Here is a 22,635-nt window from a genome sequence, read left to right on the forward strand (position 1 = left end):
GTGCCAGCCTCTGTCTCCTGTGCCGAGGTGCCAGCCTCTGTCTCCTGTGCCGAGGTGCCAGCCTCTGTCTCCTGTGCCGAGGTGCCAGCCTCTGCCTCCAGCTCTGAGGTCACATCATCTGCCTCCAGCTCTGAGGTCACATCATCTGCCTCCAGCTCTGAGGTCACACCATCTGCCTCCAGCTTGGAGCCTGCTGCCACCGTGTCCAGTTCCGAGTCTCCTGCCGCCGTGTCCAGTTTCGAGTCTCCTGCCGCCGTGTCCAGTTTCGAGTCTCCTGCCGCCGTGTCCAGTTTCGAGTCTCCTGCCGCCGTGTCCAGTTTCGAGTCTCCTGCCGCCGTGTCCAGTTTCGAGTCTCCTGCCGCCGTGTCCAGTTTCGAGTCTCCTGCCGCCGTGTCCAGTTTCGAGTCTCCTGCCGCCGTGTCCAGTTTCGAGTCTCCTGCCGCCGTGTCCAGTTTCGAGTCTCCTGCCGCCGTGTCCAGTTTCGAGTCTCCTGCCGCCGTGTCCAGTTTCGAGTCTCCTGCCGCCGTGTCCAGTTTCGAGTCTCCTGCCGCCGTGTCCAGTTTCGAGTCTCCTGCCGCCGTGTCCAGTTTCGAGTCTCCTGCCGCCGTGTCCAGTTTCGAGTCTCCTGCCGCCGTGTCCAGTTCTGAGTCTTCAGCCGCTGTTTCTGTTCCTGAGCTACAGGTTATTCCAGAGGGGGCGCTGCCCTTCCAGTCCGCTCCAGAGGGGGCGCTGCCCTTCCAGTCCGCTCCAGAGGGGGCGCTGCCCTTCCAGTCCGCTCCAGAGGGGGCGCTGCCCTTCCAGTCCGCTCCAGAGGGGGCGCTGCCCTTCCAGTCCGCTCCAGAGGGGGCGCTGCCCTTCCAGTCCGCTCCAGAGTTGCCAGTCCATGCGGTCCAGCCCGAGTTGCCAGTCCATGCGGTCCAGCCCGAGTTGCCAGTCCATGCGGTCCAGCCCGAGTTCCCACTTGGTGCTGTCTGCTCCGAGGCTTCTCAAAGTGCTGTCTGCCCTCAGGCTTCTCAAAGTGCTGTCTGCCCTCAGGCTTCTCAAAGTGCTGTCTGCCCTCAGGCTTCTCAAAGTGCTGTCTGCCCTCAGGCTTCTCAAAGTGCTGTCTGCCCTCAGGCTTCTCGAAGTGCTGTCTGCCCTCAGGCTTCTCGAAGTGCTGTCTGCCCTCAGGCTTCTCGAAGTGCTGTCTGCCCTCAGGCTTCTCAAAGTGCTGTCCCTGCCAGGCCTGCCGCCCAGTCCGGGCCTGCTGGCAAGCCTTCTGCCCAGTCCGGGCCTGCTGGCAAGCCTGCCGCCCAGTCCGGGCCTGCTGCCAAGCCTGCCGCCCAGTCCGGGCCTGCTGCCAAGCCTTCCGCCCAGTCCGGGCCTGCTGCCAAGCCTGCCGCCCAGTCCGGGCCTGCTGCCAAGCCTGCCGCCCAGTCCGGGCCTGCTGCCAAGCCTGCCGCCCAGTCCGGGCCTGCTGCCAAGCCTTCCGCCCAGTCCGGGCCTGCTGCCAAGCCTTCCGCCCAGTCCGGGCCTGCTGCCAAGCCTTCCGCCCAGTCCGGGCCTGCTGCCAAGCCAGCCACCCAGTCCGGGCCTTCTGTTAAGCCTGCTGCCAAGTCCGAACCATCCGTTGCCAAGGGTGCCAAGTGTGAGCTGTCATCTACCTTTGAGGGGCACCTTTCTCAATTGAGTGCTCTACTGAGGTTTTGTGCTTCTTATTTCCCCTCAGTACCTAGCCTTGCCAGTGACCCAAAGAGGCAAGTTTTGTTTTTGTTAACACATTTTAGAGGAGAGGCTATGGAATGGGCAAACCCTTTTGTTGAGTCTGATCACCCCATTCTATCTGACTTACAACTATTTGTCGAGGCAGTGATCAACAAGTTTTCACCAACACCTCCCGCTATGCCATCTTACAGGGCCTCCGTATTGTCAGCAGTTCCACCCATCTCACCTGGCCTAGAGATTCCTTTGTGCTCCACCCAATTGGTTCAAACTGCTGTTCCAGGGAATTCTCGCAAGAAGAAAAAGCGAAAGAAGAGAGAAAGGTCTACGGAGCTTGAACTGGCAGCTGGTATAGTCTCCTTTGCCCATCCACCCACGGACGAGGACTTTTCTGCCGGGCCCCGAGTTCTGGACTATGATTCCGATGAATTCAGACATTTTTGGTAATTGGGCTTCTGGAATCCGCCCTTAAGGGAGGGGGTACTGTCACAATCTGCCTACAGCTTATGCATTACATGCTGCTTTGCATGGCAGCTCCTGCCTTTTTGTCCTTATTATTATGATATTTGTATTGGCAATACCTCCATTCACCAGAGGTGCTGCTATTGTGCCTTATTGTGTGCATTAGGGGTTAACATTCATGTTCACCAATTATCCCATGCACCTGGGTGTGGTTTTCCCTTTATATACCTGTCACTCCCAGCACACATGGCTGGTTGTTGTTGTCCTATTCTGATGTCATATCCTGTGTTACCTGTGGATTCTTCCTCCTGCATTGCTCCTCTGGTTTATGCTGCCTGGAATCTGTTCATACCCCTGCATCCCTGCATTAGCTATGTACCTGCTTGTTTCTGGACATTTATATTGTTTCCTGCATCAGCCTGCACCTGGTAATTACCACTACTCCTGACTACCTGTTATTTCTACTGGTCTGCAAATAAACACAGAGTGTTTTCACCATATTCGTGACTCCTAGCTGTACTCCTGTTTGTAACCGTGACAAGGACAAAGCACCACTTTTGTAAAGTTATCAGCAGGACAGAGCACATCAACCTCCCTCTTCAGTAACCACAGGGAGAAGGAAGATGGCGGCCACGAGCGGGGCATTTATGGGATCCGAGTCTTGCGAGATCCGACGCAAGACTTGGATGTCATAGCCTCGTTGTGGATGCATTTGGCGGCCGGAAGTTCCCGAACAGTGCTCGGATCCCGTCGGATCCGCACTGTTCAGGTGGGCTCGGATTTGCGAAATCCGAGCCCGCTCATCTCTAGCACATACAAATATGTTTAAATCATTTTTTCTTCAAATTTTCTTGCCCAAATTACAGATATCCATGACAAATGTTTTGTGTACATGTCTTTATTTCCATTCAAAATTAACACATTTTGATACTGCATTAAAACTTCAAAACTATTAAAAAATAATTCCTACATGAGCAATTAATCCTTTACAATTATTTATAAATATTGATTAAATAAAAATAAATATCATTCCACTAGGAATGAATAATGAATATCACATTACCATATTAACAAGATTATTTAGACTTTTCAGGAAGAGATGTTTATGAATTTCACTCATGGCCACTTTTATAAATATATACTCTATTTATACTATCAAAACTCATAGGGGCCGATTCAATGAAATGCAATGCTAAGCAGGGTTTCTCCGGAAAAGGCGCCAAGGCACTCCGCTACAATGCAATATTGCAGATTATCCCCCACATCTCTTCGAGGTGCATAGTAAAATCGATGATGCTGCTCAGCCGGACACTGTGGTGTTGTCGATGACACATCGCGTTGAGATGAATCAGCTCCACTTTGTTTGAGCTGTCTCTCCCCATCCATTTGGGAAGTGTCCAGCTGGCATGTGATGTTTGACTGAATACTTGACAAGAACAACTCAAGCCTCACATATGAGATGGACCATTCCACAGTGGATGGGGCCAGTCATCAACATTTGTGAGAGAGAAATCATGGGTAGGTGGATTGTGGGGAATGAGAGCCAATTTCATAGCTTAACATATTTTAGAATTATTCTTTGAATGGTTTGTTAATTCTATTCTTTACTGTTTTTACAGCTGGCGAAGAAGTATGGCTCAGTATTTAGTGTCAATTTAGGAGAACAGATGGTCGTCCTGTGTGGTTATGACACTGTAAAAGATGCTCTAATCAACCATGCAGATGCATTTTCTGACCGACCTGTTTCACCAATCATTTCTAAAACATCAAAAGGATTTGGTAACTATTTTGAGTTGAAAGTCAAAAAATATATACAAAAAGTTCAGAGCTGAATACATATATTAAACTCTGTAAAAGTGCATCAAAGTAAAATGAACCCTGCTCAATGAATGAAAATTTTTTGTCCCCGCTCATATGCATTTCAAACATGGCAAAACACAGATACTATTGACACAAAACCATACTATACATAATAATAGATATTGGCACCATTGGGAAATGTGCCTGAAAACATTAGCACAGGTCCCAGCAGCTAAGGTAACCTTGTGCCGTTGCCATACATGCTGCTCCTGGTCCTGATCCCCTCTGCTATCTTCTCTGAGTGTGAGTATTGTGTATTGTCCACATTCAGCAAGGAGCTTAAAGATCTCCTGCTGTTTTATCACCTACACCAAAAGCATTTGAAAGCACAGAATGGGAGTGTGAACAAGTTAACCTTCCTTTCTGAGTAGGAAGTGCAGAGTGGAGTGCAACAGAGCACCAGCTGGTAAGAGGAGGCATTTTGGCAGCCTGGTATGGTAAATGAGAGGAGAGGGGGTTTGAGTATCTCTCACCCTAGAAACGTTGTTGGTCCCTGCAAAATTTTGCTATGGTGCCCAAAAATGTCTTCTTAGACCCCTGAAATAACATGTCCACTTTTAGACAAGTGGCTTCTATTACATCTATGAATCTGACACACATATATATATATATTCACCTTTACTGATTTAGTTTAGAAAATAAATCACTGCCTTGCTATCTGTAGAGTAATCTTTTATAAGTTGGATTGCTCTGGGTAACAGACAACTGCTAGAGTGCATTAGGATTGTCAGTTGTGACTTTCTCCTTATTCAAACATCATCTGACCATTGCATTTACTTACATTCCCTTCTTTAGCTAGCAAGTAATAGGGATTTGATATCGATAGTGGGCATTCAGTGCCAAATTATTGAGGTAAAACCTTTTTAAACATCTCTGTAAGTTATAATTTAGTTCTAAAGTCAACTGGTTTATGTCCACACAGGTGCATGCCACATTCTGTTCAGTGATACTGTAATGCATGAAATAGATTATGGTAGGTGAAGATTTCTGCCGGAAAGCATAATTAGAAAAATTCAGGGGCCACATAGCAAAATTGTGATGGGGTACCCAATGTTTCGAGGGAGGGACACCCCTGACCTCTCCACAGTTAAACAGCTGGGCTCTACCTTTTCCTCCTCTGCTTGCTGCTCTGAGCTTCATTTATTGCACAGTCAGGAAAGGAACACAAGAGTTCCCTTCCAATCTTAGCAGAATTTAATTTTGGAGAGTTAGGATGTCTACTAACGTGCATGTTTTTCAGAGGCTCTAAATGCTTTACATGTCCTAATTCACACAGCAGTTCCTTAAGATGCCCTCTGACTACAGACACTGCAGAGGTCAGAGGTTCCACGGAAAAGTAGGGTCCTGCAGTTGAGAGTCTCTACTGCTCATGCTAGTCCAGTATACTATATATGTCACTGTGCTTGCCACATTTTATTGTTGGATGTCATTGGAGTGACTCCAGGCCGATCTATACATAACAAACCTGCATTTTAGACAGATACAGATGTCATTTGCATGTTATAGTTTCGTGACGGATTTATTTTCAAGATGGGTTTAACAACTACATGTACAGTAACTACAGCTATAAAACAGACATACATTGATAAAAGATATTCAGGAGAAATGAGAATAGAAGGTGGTTATTTATGGACTAGGACATGGCAGTAAGTTGATGGGAAATTGTGGTAATTAGTTGTTTGGGGTAAATGCTAATTTGGCTCATATCTCACCATCAATATTTTTCTTTATAAATGTAGTACAAATAAGTGTAACGCAGTGATGTGTACTAATTCGATTTAGGTGTTATCTCTGCTCATGGCGAGAACTGGAAAGTGATGAGACGATTTGCTCTTTCAACATTGCGAGATTATGGAATGGGGAAAAAAAGCATAGAAATCAAGATCAATGATGAATGTAAAAGTTTAATGCAGACATTTAGATCGTATAAAGGTGAGTGTTTGCTATTGAACTCTCTATCATGTTCTCAAATACCACTATTACCATTTTGATAGCAATAATATATTTGCATTTAATTATATATAAACAAAGACCATAGCATGAAAATGAAACGGTAAAAATCTGTTTAATACTGACGAGAAATCTATTTTTTCCCAATCATAGTGCCTTGCCATCTGCACAGTTTTGGGTAAAAAATGCTCATTAGTTTTTTTATATTTTTCTACATACTAATTAGGTCACATCTATGGCATGCCTTTTTGCAGTCTTTTTTTTTTAAGTTCTCAGTTCCCTTAATTAATAAGATTGCCCACCTTTAAACCTGTAATTTTCTGCTAAATCCATCTTGTAGACACGAGCCAAACATTTTAGCCCAAGAAGTGGTCTAACTATTAATGTATATAATATGATAAACTTGTGCTATTGTAATTCATTTGAATAAATCCACCTTTACTTTAGATTATTGCTGTGAAAGTTAATTATATGTGTAATCCCCGGATCCATGGATCTCCTGTAAAAGAGGGTTGGGTTCCGCGAGTTGACATCGGCAGTAGGGGGTCATCCAACCCTGTCTTGGGTGTTACTGTCATGATCTGCCTCTGGCTGCAACCCTGCATCTAGATACTGCCCTGCCTTCTCCTGATCTTGCCTGCACAAAATATGTCCGGACTCTGTCATATGTGTTTCCAGCCTGCAGTACTGCTGTTCCACCAAAGGGGTCACTGTAGTACTTGGATTGTTCTCCTACCTCTAGGATGCTTAGCACCTGTTTCTGGCCTTTAAAAGATTGCCTCTCCCAGCAGTCTTTGCCAGTTAATCTGTTGTCTTAACTACTGCTGGTATTCCTGCATATGATTCCTGATTAATTTCCTGTTATTGACATCTGCTTGTCCCTATGTTTTGGCACCTCTTCTTATGACCCCTATCCAGCATTGTTGTGACTTCGCTACTGCTTTCTCACTGGTATTGTGGTGGACCTTCTGGCTTTGACTCCTGGCATGTTTGACCCTCCTGTATACAGTGTCTGCAGTTTATTGGTCCTATAGCAATCCAGCACCTATAGTCTGTGGCATCTCCAGCTATCCAGCTCCTGTGTCTACAATTTGTTGCACCTCTGTGACTGATCCAGTCTCCTGGCTGTCTGTCTACCTGGACCCCTGAGTACTCCGCACAGCAGACCACTACACTTTCTCTGCCTGCTGATTATCCGGTGCCTCCTGTCTCTTTAGTAGCCTGGAGTTCTGACACTCGTGACTCATCCGATGCCTCGTGCCTCCTGTATAACCTGGAGGACAGTCACCCATGGTTCATCCTTTGCCTCAAATTTCTTAAGTCTCTACTTTGTTAATAAAGTTGCTTAAGCAACTTCCCATCTCCGTTCCAAGCATTTCTTGCTCCAGTACCAGCTCCGTAGTGTCAAATCCTTTTCCCAGGGAGAACATCATTATTGCAGTATATCTTCCAGAGACTGTACCTTGTGAGAAAGAATAATCAAGATATGCTTGGCCAGAAATGGATCCACTGAAGAAATTGTCAGATTTTGTTTCTCCCAGTTCTCCGTGTTCAGACACTGTTGATTAACCTAAATCAACCTTGTCAGCATCTGAATCTGTCCAAGCAGCACCTCTTAATAATGCTACTTCAAAATTGCAGTTAACCAAGAACTATTGTGTAACAAACTCCACGCCCCCACCTGACTGAAAAGGAGCGATGGTGCAGAAGGGCCAATAAATTATATCTCTACTGTGCAAGTAATGTACACTACTTACAAAACTGTCCACTCCGCAGACCACGATAGCCTACAGAACTGTTCTCAGTTTACACTCCTCCTCATTCCGGATTTGTTTACACATCGCTGTTTCTACATTTCAACCTGTACTGTTCTCTAGGTTGAGGGTACTATTTCCAGTCGTCTATCCTGAGGTGCAGGCTCCACTCATCTGTCCTGAAGTGCCAGTTCCAACCACATGTCTTGAGGAGCCAGCTCTAGCCACCAGTCTTGAGGTGCCAGCTCCAGCTCCAGCTGCCTTTCCTGAGATGCCCGTTCCAGTTGCCTGCTCCAAATGCCAGCCTCTGTCTCCTGTTCCAAGGAGCCAGCTTCTGTCTCCTGTTCCGAGGTTCTAGCCTTTGTCGCCAGCTCCGAGGTGCCAGCCTCTGCTTCCTGTTCCAAGCTGCCAGCCTCTGGCTCCACTCCAGAGACATTGCCAGTTCCAGAGGGGGCACTGCCCATACAGCCCGCTCCAGAGGCGGCGCTGCCCAAACAGCCTGCGCAGGAGGGGCTGCTGCCCTTACAGCCTGCTCCAGAGGAGACCTTGCCCTTTCAGCCTGCTCCTTAGAGAACCCTGTCCCCCAATCTGCTCTAGAATTCAGCCACCTAATATGGTTCAGCCTGAGTTGCCACCTAATTTGGTTCAGCCTGAGTTGCCACTTAATACGGCTTAGCCTGATATGCCACTTAATACGGATCAGCCTGAGTTGCCACTTAATACAGTTCAGCCTGAGTTTACACTCAGTGCTGTCCGGTCCGAGGCTTCTCACAATGCTGTTCAGTCCCAGGCTTTTCACAGCACTGTCCAGTCTGAGGCTTCTCACAGTGCTGTCTGGTCCGAGGCTTCTCACAGTGCTAGTGTTGTCCAGCCTGTGGCTTCTCACAGTGCTGTCCAGTCCAAGTAATGTTCTCTATCTGAATTTCCCAAGTCGCATTTTCTTTCTGGGCCATCTCCTGACGAGGGTGCTCAGTCCGGGCCATCTCCTAATGAGTGCTCCCAGTCTGGGTCGTCTCCTGCAGAGGATGTCCAGTCCAGGCCTACCTCCAAGTCGTGTGCCCAGTTCGGGCCTTCTTCCAGGTCGTGTGCCCAGTCCGGGCCTTCCTCCAGGTTGTGTGCCCAGTCCGTACCTTCCTCCAAGTCCTGTGCCCAGTCCTGGCCTTCTTACAAGTCATCTGCCCAGTCCGGGCCATCTCAGGTCAGAGGTGCTCTGCCCAAGCCCCTAGAGATGTGTGTTCATCCCAATGTTCCTATCAAGGTTCTGACTACACCATCACCCAAGATTGCCAAAGCCTCAAATTAATATGGAAGCTTATGGGTTTAATGTGGAAGATGATCAGTGTATATATTTTTATATATATATATATATATATATGATAGATAAAGGTAGATAAAGGTAGATAGATAGATAGATAGATAGATATAGATCAGTCTATATATACATACACTAGTGAAAACAATTAAATGACTCAGGTAATGGGGTTGCTCTTGGTATATTGACACCGGTGTGGAAATATGGAATTGAATACAACCTATGTGAACAAATGTGAAACAGTTTATCTTTGTTACTATATGGTATGAATGTCATGGACAATGTAATTACAATGTTGTCTAGTTGATAAATATAAGGATATCTTTTACAGCTGTTTATAAAAGTATTCATGTATTATAATGATACTTTGTATTCTTATACATGCATTTTTACTTTTCCTCGCTATTAATATTGTTCATATTAAATTCAACAATGTATCTTTGCTCTATATTCAGGAAAACCTTTTAATAATTTGACCATCATCAATGCTGCTGTCGCCAATATCATTGTGTCCATACTACTCGGTCATAGATTTGAATATGGGGATCCAAACATACTGAGGCTCATGAGTATAATTAATGACAATATCAAGATCGTGGGTGGCCCTATGGTCAGGGTAAGTATTTTCACTCTGTCAGGTGGATTTTAAAGTTGTTTACTGTAATTTTCTTAAATTCAGTTTCCTCAAGTTAATAATATGATCAGCAAACATCTTTATTTATTACAGCTGCTTTACAGCTAATAAACAGTTAAATTTATCAGCATCTCTGCATGACCAAGGGTTAATTGTTTGCAGAGTGCAGCAATGACATAAGAAACACGTTTAGACAAGTTTAATTATACTGTATAGCTAATGGACTGGAAAGCTTTTGTGTACATCCCTTTTAAGTTGGTGTATTTGCTTAGGAGATAACATGTCTACTACCCCAGCTTCGGAAATGCTCAGTCCACAGTCCCAGGATGGCGACCCTTGCTAGTGTCTTAACGTTTCATGCCAAATTCACGTACAGTATCCTAAGCAAGATCTATTTATTACAAGTGTAAAATTATGCATTAAATTATATTCCCTTTTTTCTTTAAGTTCATCATGCCTGTATCCCATACCATTTACATAATCCGTTTATTATGCAATTGTCATCTACAATACCAGGAGAAGTGGTGGTGTAACCACATCTCACTCCCTTTATCCAAGATATCTTCCGTGCTGCCCCCACCACTGGAACGATGTCCCTTATTCTATCAGACTATCCCCTAGCCTATATAGCTTCAAACGGTCATTGAAAACCCATCTTTTTAGAAAAACATACCAGTCCTCCTCCTAACTATTTCACCATGTAGTATACCTCACCCTTTATTATCCTTCATCTCTCCCACTCTTGTTTCTTGCCCTCAGTTACCCTCACATTGGCTCACCACCATGTGTCAACCGTTTGTCTGCCCCTTTCCTTTAAGATTGTAAACTCTAGTGAGTAGGTTCCTCTTCACTCCTCTTCTCATTACGTATAAAAGTTTGCTCACCAGCTACATTACGCACCTCCTCCTAGGGCTCTCTGCCCATTGACTCCACTCTTCCATTGTCTTCACACTTCTTTCAGTGCCTCTAAATCTGTTAGCTGTGCCCACGCTAAGGGGCACAGGTTTCAGCTTGTGCTGAATATTACCCTTACACCCAGTAGCTGTATTGAGAGTTGTAGTGTTATTTGTTTACTGTATTGTACTGACTTGTTATCTCAAAATCTTGAAATTTTATATTTCATGAAATATTATATGTTTTAAAACAATATTTTTTTTTTTTTTTTTCATTTTAAGTTGTATAATAAATATCCATCAGTGATAGGCTGGCTACCTGGGAGTCACAGAAAAGTTTTTGAAAACATCAGCAAGATGAAGGAATTTATTACAGAGACATTTATAAAAGAAGAGAGAGAATTGGACATAAATGATCAGAGAAATCTCATTGAATCATTCCTTGCAAAGCAACAAGAGGTATGTACTTAACTTTTTATCTCCTTATATCCTATATGTAGTAGGTTTGTTTTTTTTGTATTTGCTCTAGCGATGAGCAAAATTGTGGCAAAACTCTGCAGTGTATTTATAAATTTACATTTTGCTGAATTTGTAGATTATGAATAGAGCTGAGATACTGGGCATCAATTCATTTTGCTGTATGGTTGGGTAAGGTTTGGATTAGGAACAGTTCAGGCCCAATTCCCCAGGTGAAGTCTACAACATTTTGGGGTCAAATGCAAAATAGGGCAACAATTAGATGCATAAAGTCCAGACTTGCCACATTAAAAACTAGAGAAGCTCACTGACCCCCGTGTTTTGGTTGTGGATCTGGATTACCTTCGTGTTTTGGTTTTGGTTTTGCCAAAACCGCCCTTGCGTGCTTTGGTTTTGGTTTTGTTTTGCTATTTTTTTTAAAAATTAAATTTTTTTGGCTAAAATAACTTAATTTAGGTATTATTTTGTACCTACATTATTATTAACCTCACTAACACTGATTTCCAATCATTTCCATTCAATTTTGACCACCTCATAGGTCACAATAATACTTTCATACACTTTCAAACAAAGATTGCAGCAGTTCTTGCCAGTGATAAGAAAAAGGCCATTGTCATGCCTGGGCATAAGACCAAAAATCCACCTCTTAGGTGTGGAATTATTTTTACACAAATCCTGACAACTGTAGTCTAGCCATTTGTAGCGTTTTTAAAGTCACACTCAGTAGAGGTAGGGACCTTAACCATGTAGGATCCTCATCCATGTTATGGCATTTGAAGCGATTTCATGGAAAGCTGTTGGGAAAATCAGAAACAAGCAGTCCAGCATCATCTACCTCCCTTCTCTCATCTACATCCCAGCACCTGCAATCTACACCCCCAACACCTTTATCATCAATATCCCCAGAAGCAACAATTGACTGTTAAACAATCGTTTGCAACAGGAAGCAAGTATGAAAGCTGTCACCCAGTCACAAAGCGGATCACAGATGCCATGGGGACTATGCTAGTATTAGATCCGCGTCCAATGTCCACTATTAATGCAGCTGGTTTTAGACAGTTGAGTTCTTCTGTCCCCGTTGCCAAATTTTTCCATCTCGACACCATTTAACTAGAAAAGCTATTCCTCACCTCTACCAGAAGGTTCCTAAAAATGTATTATTGGGATACAAAATGCCATTCTACCCACTGTACACTGTACACTTAACCAAAGATATGTGGACAAGTGGAACTGGGCAAGCTAAAGATTATATGACTGTGACAGCCCACTGGGTTGGTGATTCGCCTTCACCAGCAAGAACAGCAGCAGCATGTACCCAAGTGCGTCACATTTTTCAGAAGTAGGCTACTCTGTGTATCAGCGGCCTCAGTAAGAGTCATACAGCTGATAATCTGTTACAAAAAGTAAGGGATGTCATTGCAACATGGCTAATCCTGCTTGGACTCTCCAGAGGATATGTCATTTCTGATAACAACACCAATATTGTACAAGAATTGCAGCGTCCATCACATTTCCTGTTTTGCTCACATAATCAACTTGGTGTTACAGAACGTTTAAAAAATGACAATGACATGCAGGAGATGCTGTTTGTGTCCTGAAAAATTTAGGGTCATTTTTGGGATTCTGTATGTAGGAGAATGCAGCAGCTGCAAGAAGACTAGCATTTGAGGGGAATGTACTTTAGTCCAGCGAAGTAGTCACCTGTGAAGAGAGTGCAGACACAGTTAGCTTGAGTAAAATGATTGCCTTAATGATATATTTTGAGAAGGAGCTACAGAAATTTAACGGATGAAATAAAACAAAGTAATGTGCCGACTATATTTTAATTATAGATTAACTACTTAATTTGCTTCACCAGGATCCAAGAGCTATCAACATCTTGTAATGATGTCTTCTCCTTCAGTTTCTCTGGCAACTGCTTGTCCGAAAAAAAGTAGCTTTCCCAAGACACACCAGTGGTGATGCAGATGAGTCCGCACAACATTTTGATATTTGCTCTGCTGTAAAAGAATTGGCCAAAAATCGTGACAGCTCTGCCCTAAAATGAACTATTAATTCCATTCAGAAGGCCATTATCGACAATTACATCATAGTACACAGACTTGATGGTGGGATGAATTAGTATTGTTTGAGGAAGATTAGCACTGAACCCTGCCACCTCTCCTGTTTCTGGGTGAACTAAGGTACAATAAAATGTAAGTGCAGATTTAGACCAAGCCAGGCAGGCCTATAATTTCTATTTCAGAAATTACAATTAGCAATGAAGCAATGGAGCTCTTCTCTTTGGGTGTTACCTATATAACGCTGTAGAATTTGCCTGCAAATTCTACAGACAAGCCTGCTTGTCTTCCTCTTCATCAATGACTCTTAGCAATTGAGCACTAGTCTTTGGGTGTATATTACACCCAAACCTTATTAGTGCATATTCGAAAAAATACAGTTTAATCACTGCTAGGCCCTCCACCATCCTTTACATGTTAATAGTAGGATTGGTTGGAGTTATGGGCAAGATCACACATTTTTTGGTAAAATCTTTTAAACTAGTCCAGATGTCAAACTGTTGTGGAGCCCACCTACGTCATCCCTGCTTCTGTTCAGAAAGTGCATTTTGGTGCCAGAACCTCACGTGCCAGAACTGCTGCCACTGGTGCAGGACTTACACAATCAACCACATTCTCATCAGCGCCCTCGTCGGCTACACAAATCTCCCTCTCATCATCTTCTAATTCCAAAGTATCATCCTCACTTGGTGTATCACTGGCTACACTCGGGCTGTTCAGGCACACATCAGCGGAAATGCTGAAAGGGCCCTTCTTTATGGGTACACTATCAGAATGGTCACGATTACACAAACCACTCGTGGATGGACACTCCTCAGGAATTGGTGTCATTTCTGATTCTGAGCATACATTTTCCTCTAATGCCTTACTGTTTTCTTGCAGCTTGGCTTTCACAAGTAACAGTAGTTGTGCACCACTTTGGACTCCAAATTACTTGGTCTTGCTTGGTCAAAAGTGACCTTACAAGAAGAAGGCTCTGTAACATTTTTAGATCTCGCACTAATAGAGAAAGGCGAAGGCCTCATTCTTTCTTTGCCACTGCGTATGTAGAATGGCATATTGGCAATTTTTTTTTCTCGGCAGTTAACTTTTAATCAGTTACACCTTTTTTTCTCTTCAACACGGTAAAAGGTTTTTTTTTTTGTGTGTTTTTTTCCCTGACTTACAAAGACTATATACTTTTACATAGGCTTTACCAGATGACGTACAGGGAACACTACCATCAGGACTGGAGCCAGCAGCTGCTTGCTGATCCTGCTCATATGTGGACTGCGGTGAATCCATTGTAATGAGACCCAAAGCACTTGTAGTGCAAATTCAGAAAAATATATTGCTGGTATCTAATAATTTCAGCACCAGAAAAATAGCTTTTTTTCAAACTGGGGAATATCTGACACCCCAAACACTTGTAGTGCAAATTCAGAAATATATACTGCTAGTATATAGTAATTTCAGCAACAGAAAATGGCTTTTTTAGAACTGGGGAATATTTGACACCCCAAACACTTGTAGTGCAAATTCAGAATAATATAGTGCTGGTATCTTATCATTTCAGCACCAGAAAAAAGACTTTTTGGAACTGGGCAATATGTCACACCCCAAGCACTTGTATAGCAAATTCCAAAATATATACTGCTGGTATATTACTATTTCTGCAGGCAAAAAAATTGTTTGTTTGTTGAGGAGGGAATATGACACCCCAAACAGTTGGTAATATTTGCAAAAATGCCTCCTCTAACCTCCTCTTTTCCTGCTGTAATAACTGTTCTCTCCCTGCTCTAATGCTGCGATCTAACCCTTCTCTCTCCCTCTGTCAAATGGTGCTGGATTGCTGTGGAGGTGGATATTTATGCATTTGAAACATCGCAAGAACCAAGCTCCGAGATCCGACGACGTCACAATGACGTTTTGCCTCGATTTTGATTCCGAATCGGTGGCAGAGTATCGAGCCTGCTCGGCTCGGTACTCGGATACCTCAAGTTCGGGCGGGTTCAGTTCTCAGGTAACTGAGCCCTCCCATCTCTATTAAAAACAGAGATTCTCTTGTTGTTAATCTCTTCTTTCTATAGAAATCTGTTTGTGAATGATATCTATATGCATTGGCTCGGGCGTCTCAGTTGGTTGTGCTGTAGGAGTCCCAGAGTAATTCAATATTGTTGGTTCCAGATAATTGGAACGAGTCCACATGGAGCCCCATCTATCTTGTTTCCACTCCATTTGACGAGCATCAGTACGAATACAATTTTTAATGAAAGCGTCAAAATCAGTGTGTGCATCAGCTTTAGTTAATTCATCTAAGGGGTGATGTATGTGGGGTGAGACGTATGTGTGTGTTTTCTGCACTAAGTGGGTTTTCTCACAAAGTGTATGAAAATACACAGTTAGACAACAGCAACACAACAACTAACCATCCTTCCTTTCTCTTTTCATCACCAGGTATGTCCAGTCTCTACTACTCTGAACTACATTAATTTGTGTATCTCATCTCTGCAACTGTGTGTTTAAAAAGTATGTTCAGCCTCTACTACTCTGAACTACATTCATTTGTGTTTCTCATCTCTGCAGCTGTGTGTTTAAAAAGTATGTCCAGCCTCTACTACTCTGAACTACAATAATTTGTGTATCTTATCTCTGCAACTGTGTGTTTAAAAAGTATGTCCTGCCTCATGGGCAGGACATAGATGCAAGGTGGGTTTCTGGGTCTCCATAAACCCCTCCCCTCCGCTAAAAAAGTGCCCCTACATAATACACTGTACTATACAGCAGCCGCGGCTGCTGTATAGTACAGTGCTGCCGAAACGGATGCGGGCGCATGCGCAGCAGCTCTCAATTTTTTTTTTCTGGTGCGAGGGAAACCCCCCCCCCTTAAAAATCCTGCTTGCGCCCCTGAGCCTCTACTACTCTGAACTACATTAATTTGTGTATCTCCTCTCTGCAACTGGGTTTTTAAAAAGTATGTTATAGGAATTTGTTATCTGTTTTAACTTAGGTTGGCCAGAGTGTTTTATTGATGCCTAATTTATGATAGGTATCTGGCCTCCTCTAGCCTATTCAACAAATGTTTTCTTTTCCTTTGATTAGTTGACCAATTAGCACAGCTGTAGTGTATTCCTAAATTAGCCTGACTACATATTAGCTTCAGTCTAAGGGGTGACATATGTGGGGTGAGACGTATGTGTGTGTTTTCTGCATTAAGTGGGTTTTCTCACAAAGTGTATGAAAATGCATAGTTAGACAACACAGGTGGACAACATTTGATTACTTTCAGGAACAAGCTACATCGGCCACAGCCCTCTTCTGCAATACTTGCCTAACTATACAGAACACTGCAAAAAGGTAATTCTTTAAAATCCCCTAACTTTTTTTCTTTTACTCTTTTATCAAAATATTTATAAATTGCTTTTCTTGGTCTCTTTTCATGGCATTATCTTTAGGACTGTATCATCTTTCACCCTTCCACCAGCACAAACATTTGTCCACATTGCACCTGCATTACTCCACTCACCTCTAGTTAACACCCATGAACTGTTGTCCTATTTATTATCTCTAACAAGTACAGCCTCCACCTGTCGTCAGAAAATAAAGGGCCACACATCTTACAATCTCCTTATCTATCTTTCTCTCTCTCTGCTTCTATAGCCGGTGATATATCACCTAACCCACACTCCTCACACACACATACATCAGAACAGTACCGCTCTATAGCAAACCTCAAACACATCACCTGTTTCCCCTATCTTCCAAAGTTCTTTAAATGTGCTATTTGGAATGCACGCTCCCTTTGTAACAAACTTACTGTAACATTCATGATCTCTTCCTCTCAAAAAACATCAACCTTCTGGCAATAACAGAAACATGGCTCATGCAATCAGACACTGCCTCACCTGCAGCACTTTCACATGGTGGCCTCTATCTCACCCACACTCCCAGATCTGAAGGCAGACAAGGAGGTGGGGTTGGACTACTTCTCTCCCCACAGTGCACATTCACAGTTCTACCAAATGTCCCATTACTCGCGTTCATATCTTTTGAAGTACATGCTATTCGCATTTTTAATCCATTCTCTCTACGTGTTGCTGTGATCTATCGTCCCCCTGGAGCACACCAACAATTTATGTAGGATTTCTCTGCATAGCTCCCTTATCCTGGGTGATTTCAACATCCCCATTGATATCCCACCTTCCAAAACTGCTTCCAAACTACTCTCCTTAGCCTCCTCACTTGATCTCTCCCAGTGGATTGAATCATCTATTCATCAGGATGGCCATTGCCTTGATCTTGTTTTCTCTAGACTATGCTGTTTCTAATTTTCTTAACACACCCTTCCCCCTTTCGAAACATGACCTTATCAGCTACACACTCATCCCCACTGCTCTAACCTCTCTACTGTCTAACTCTACCAAGACTCCTCATAACAGCAGAAATCTTAATTCTATTAATCTTCAACAATTTTCCACCTCTCTCCAACACCTTTTCTCCAGTATCTCTACATTCTCCTCCCCTGAGATGGCAGTGCCTCATTTTTACCAAACCTTAGCAACAGCCCTTGATCAAGTGGCTCCAGCAACAATACCTACTACACGTCGACTTCGATGACTTCTTCACATATACTTCTATCTACCGCTCCTATTGAAATGCTCTGGACACTGCAAAACAAACATACTTCCAATCTCTTATCTATGCTCAGGCTTCTAACCCCAAACGCCTTTTCAATACATTTAAATCTCTTCTCAATCCTTCCACCCCAAACCCTCTGTCTATTATAAGTGCCCAGGATCTTGCTTCCTACTTCAAGGACAAGATTGATAAGATCAGACTTAAATGGTATCCTCTTCCTCGACAATCAATCAGCTCAATTCCTTCCCATCACCCTCTGACACCCTCTCTTCATTTGACACCACAAATGAAGAGGAAATTTCTGCTCTCTTCTTATCTTCCTACTCTATCTCCTGTCCTCTTGATCCTATTCCCTCGCAAATTGGTAGATCCCTGTCTCCGGTGCTCATTTCACCTTTAACTAAAATCTGTATTCTCTCTACTGGCATCTTTCCGTCACTATACAAGCACACAGTGATTACTCCTATTCGAAAAAAGCAAGATTCCAACCTAAACTCTCTCTCAAATGACCATCCCATCTCTCTTTCATTGTTAATTTCTATGGGGCCACCTCTGCTCCGCTTCCTTTATCAGTTGGAGTACCGCAAGGCTCAGTGCTAGGTCCTCCGCTGTTCTCTATCTATACCGCTTCTCTTGGAAATCTAATAAGTTCCTTTGGATTTCAGTATCATCTCTATGCGGATGATACCCAAATGTATCTATCCTCTCCTGATCTCTCGACCTCTGTGTTGTCCCGTGTAACTGACTGTCTTTTTGTTATTTCATCTTGGATGTCCTCTCGCCAACTGAAACTTAATCTTTCTAAAACAGAGTTAATAATATTCCCACCCACCAACAAGAGCATACCTGACATTTCTATCTCTGTTGATAACATGACCATATCTCCCACCCCACAAGCTCACTGCCTAGGTGTAATCCTTGACTCACACCTATCCTTTGTTCCCCACATTGACTCTATATTTAAATCATGTTACATACATTTAAAAAATATTTCCAGAATTCGCACATATCTCAAATAAGACGCTTCAAAAACCTTAATTCATGCACTTATCATCTCCCGCATTGACAATTGCAATTCCCTCCTTACTGGTCTTCCCCAAAACAGAGTCAAACCCCTACAATCTATTTTGCATACTGCGGCAAGATTGATTTTCCATGCAAATCGTTATTCCTTTGTTGAATCACTCTGTATGTCTCTACACTGGTTGCCTGTTTTCACCCGAATCCAATATAAAATACTTTTACTAAACTACAAGGCCATCAACAAAGCTGCACCAACATACATCTCCTCTCTTTTCTCAAAATATCTCCCAACACGGCAACTCTGTTCTGCAAAAGATCTGCGTCTCTCATCCACCCTCATTACTTCCTACCATTCCCGGTTACAGGACTTTTTTTGGACTGCACCCACTCTATGGAATTCTCTCCCTCGCACAATAAGACTCTCCTATGGTCTACAAACTTTCAAACTTTCTCTGAAAACCCACCTCTTTAGACAAGCTTATAATATTCCTCAACCATAGAACTGAGATGGAAGAACCGCACAAGGTAATGTATTGCGAGCATAAAGTATGATAAATCCTGATTAGCCCGAGAAGAAAAATTCAAACCGGGGGGTGCACCCAGACACTGATATATTTAGTTTATTACAGAGAAAGAAAAGACAGTGTAAATTGAGGCACTCCGTGGATGCTCATTAATATTTAACTTTTATTAGATTGATTAAAATGGACAAAAATTGAGCGAAATAATTAAAAAGAATAGTTAAAAGGTGTGAATAGTGATTAAAATGCAAAAAAATTATTTTGCAAAGTCTCACCTTAATCCTATTATATATATATATGAGATAACAGGCTTGAATGGCACTAATTAACAGCTACGTAACACTTATTTTTATAAGCAAGGTAATGGGATTTGGCTAAATGTATTGTTATCCAAACACCTATGATGATAATGGTTAGGTAAGATTATTCTAACTATAATGTCACTCGATCTTGGGCTAAGGATAAACTTACAATAGCATCACAAATAAACTTCTCTTATGGAGCTTGTAGAAGGTAATCTTACAACTTAAGAGTCTGGTGCAGACTCATAGCTTGGAAGTCTGATAAAGACTCCTAGCGAAAGTCCCTCTCATACAGAAACTTATAGCGCTAAATTATGATAGATTTAGGCAGAGACATAGGAGGTTAATGAAGCTAAGTACAGGATTCGCGGGATTTTGTGAAATTTCCCTACCTAAAATAAACTGGGAAGCGATCCTTAAGGTACATAGCATAAAATAAAGAAAGGTGAGACACAACGCCGACGCGCGTTTCGCTCACTGGCTTTTTCAAGGCAGAATAAGCCAGTGAGCGAAACGCGCGTCGGCGTTGTGTCTCACCTTTCTTTATTTTATGCTATGTACCTTAAGGATCGCTTCCCAGTTTATTTTAGGTAGGGAAATTTCACAAAATCCCGCGAATCCTGTACTTAGCTTCATTAACCTCCTGTCACTCACCGGACCGTGAGTGCCTCTTCCCGGACATTTAGGAACCGTGGCCGTCCACCATCCTGAGGGTCTGCGCATGCGCAGCCCTTTACTATACTTCAGTGTATACCCCTTTAACTTAATTGGCAGATCAGGCAACCTCCCTATATTAAGCACCTGTGGTCACTACCACGTTGCCTGATCTTGGAGTCTCATTCCTCATGAGTCTCTGAAGGTGTTCCTGTATTACTTGTGTATTCAGTGCTGCTGATTCCTGTGGTTTCCAAACCACTTCTACTACTGTGGTTCCATACCACTTCTACCATCAACTGTATCATCATGACTGTTTGCTGATTCCTATCTGCTGCCTCCGTGCACCACAGTCTTCTACACCACTTCAACGTTATTTTATATCAATGTGACTGTTTGCTCATTGCTATCCGCTGCCTCCGTGCACTCCAGCTTTTACCTCACTCACCTGCTTCTCATCAAGTCTGTTTGCTGATTTCTATCCGCTGCCTCCGTGCACTACAGTCTCCTGCTTGCAACTCGCCTGTGTTCAACATCGTGACTGCCAGCTGACTACTATCCGTTGCCTCTGTGCACTACAGTCTCCTGCTTGCAACTTGCCTGTGTTCAACATCGTGACTGCCAGCTGACTACTATCCGTTGCCTCTGTGCACTACAGTCTCCTGCTTGCAACTTGCCTGTGTTCAACATCGTGACTGCCAGCTGACTACTATCCGCTGCCTCTGTGCACTACAGTCTCCTGCTTGCAACTCGCCTGTGTTCAACATCGTGACTGCCAGCTGACTACTATCCGCTGCCTCTGTGCACTACAGTCTCCTGCTTGCTACTCGCCTGTGTTCAACATCGTGACTGCCAGCTGATTACTATCCGCTGCCTCCGTGCACTACACTCTCATCTCATCTTTGCTGTGCCTTCCTCGAGACTGCCGCTTTTCATTACCATCTGCTACACTTCGTGATCTACAGCTCCTGCCCTGCGCTGCACTCCTGTTTCCCATCGCTGTTGGTTCCTGTGGTTGCTACTGGTTACCGCCGTGTGCCGCTGAGTCCTGCCGCTGTGGTCAGCGCTATCGTCCATCTCCTGCTGATCCACTCTCCACGCCTTCACGTGTTCCACTGGCCTCTACCCTCCTGTCAGCATTGGATTTGTATCTCTTCTACTACCCTCTGCTGGATCATCTCCATTCTCCCGGGTTTCCTATGAGTCCAGTTCCACGTGTTGCTGACTCCTGTGGATTCGTGTCCCTGTCGGTCTACTCACCTGTGCGCTGCACCTGCTAGACCGCTGCTTCTCCTATCCAGGGACTTCCTATCCAGTCGGTCTCCAGCCGCTCAGGTACCGCTGCAATCCCATCTGACTGCTACTGCTGAACCACGGTATGCATACTTCTCATTGACTGTGCTGTGTATTGCATATCTTGCTGGACTGTGTTTGGTTCTCTCTGGAGTCTGCTATCCGCTGAGTCTATTGCCATCATTGACTGTGTTATCATTGTGCTGGACTACTTCAAGAGACTTTCTAGATTGCAGACCTGATCAGTCATTTACATATATATATACCTATATTGTGCATATTACTATGGATCGTGTATAAGGTGCCTGTGTATATCCTGTGTTGCAGTCTTCCCCCGTGCACCTCCTCACATATATATGCAGTGGTACAACTTGCTGATGTCAGACCACTGATCCCTGTTTCCGGTATCACCTGTTCCATTATCCTCTCACATAGCAGTGGTACAACTTGCTACCGCAGACCACTGACTACCTTGATACCTCCACTTGGATTCCATTCCTTCACTCAGACAGCGGTACAACTTGCTACCCGCAGACCGCTGACTCTCATCACCTCCTTGTCTCTGTTGGACATTCCTCCTCACTATAGCAGTGGTACAACTTGCTATCGCAGACCACTGACTACCTTCACGTGTCCTTGTCCATACAGTTCCTTGTGTATCATTACCTCATTATTACCAGTGTTGCTAGTCATAGACTTTCCTGAGCATCTCATCGGTCATCATTTCATGTTCCGTGATCACCCAGCTACCAGAGTACCCTATTACCATCTACATTGCTCTGGTAAGCCTACCATCTGGTGATCCCTGGGTAAAGACTCCTAGTGCCCGTGACAGTAAGATCAGGCCATGACAGACCCAGATGTGGAACCTACCGCCAAAGAGATGCTGCAACATCTGGTTAGCCGTGTGGAGCAACAGGATGCCCGCCAACAGCTGTTACTTCAGTGTTATCAGTCATTAACCTCCCAAGGAACATCTGGACAGACTGTGACAGCTACTATTGAGGCTCCTGTGCTTTCCTCCGTTTCCCCATTGCCATCCCAGGTGTCTATAGCTTCCACGCTTCACCTGCCTACTCCGTCAAAGTACGATGGAGACCCCAAAACTTGTAGGGGTTTCCT

The 22,635-nt window shown here is 43.8% G+C and overlaps 1 protein-coding gene across 1 annotated transcript in view; it reads left to right on the forward strand.

Annotated features, from left to right (window-relative positions):
* The window catches only part of LOC142143091 (cytochrome P450 2K1-like), a 45,525-nt gene that overhangs the window by 6,753 nt on the left and 16,137 nt on the right, over positions 1–22,635 (forward strand). The window contains exons 2-6 of the mRNA XM_075200805.1: positions 210–633; positions 3,783–3,942; positions 5,806–5,955; positions 9,495–9,655; positions 10,849–11,025. Of these exons, the coding sequence (XP_075056906.1) occupies positions 210–633; positions 3,783–3,942; positions 5,806–5,955; positions 9,495–9,655; positions 10,849–11,025 (1,072 nt within the window). The remainder of the gene's footprint in view (positions 1–209; positions 634–3,782; positions 3,943–5,805; positions 5,956–9,494; positions 9,656–10,848; positions 11,026–22,635) is intronic.

The sequence above is a fragment of the Mixophyes fleayi genome, chromosome 3, assembly GCF_038048845.1.
Source record: "Mixophyes fleayi isolate aMixFle1 chromosome 3, aMixFle1.hap1, whole genome shotgun sequence".
In the NCBI taxonomy this organism is placed as follows: Eukaryota; Metazoa; Chordata; class Amphibia; order Anura; family Limnodynastidae; genus Mixophyes; species Mixophyes fleayi.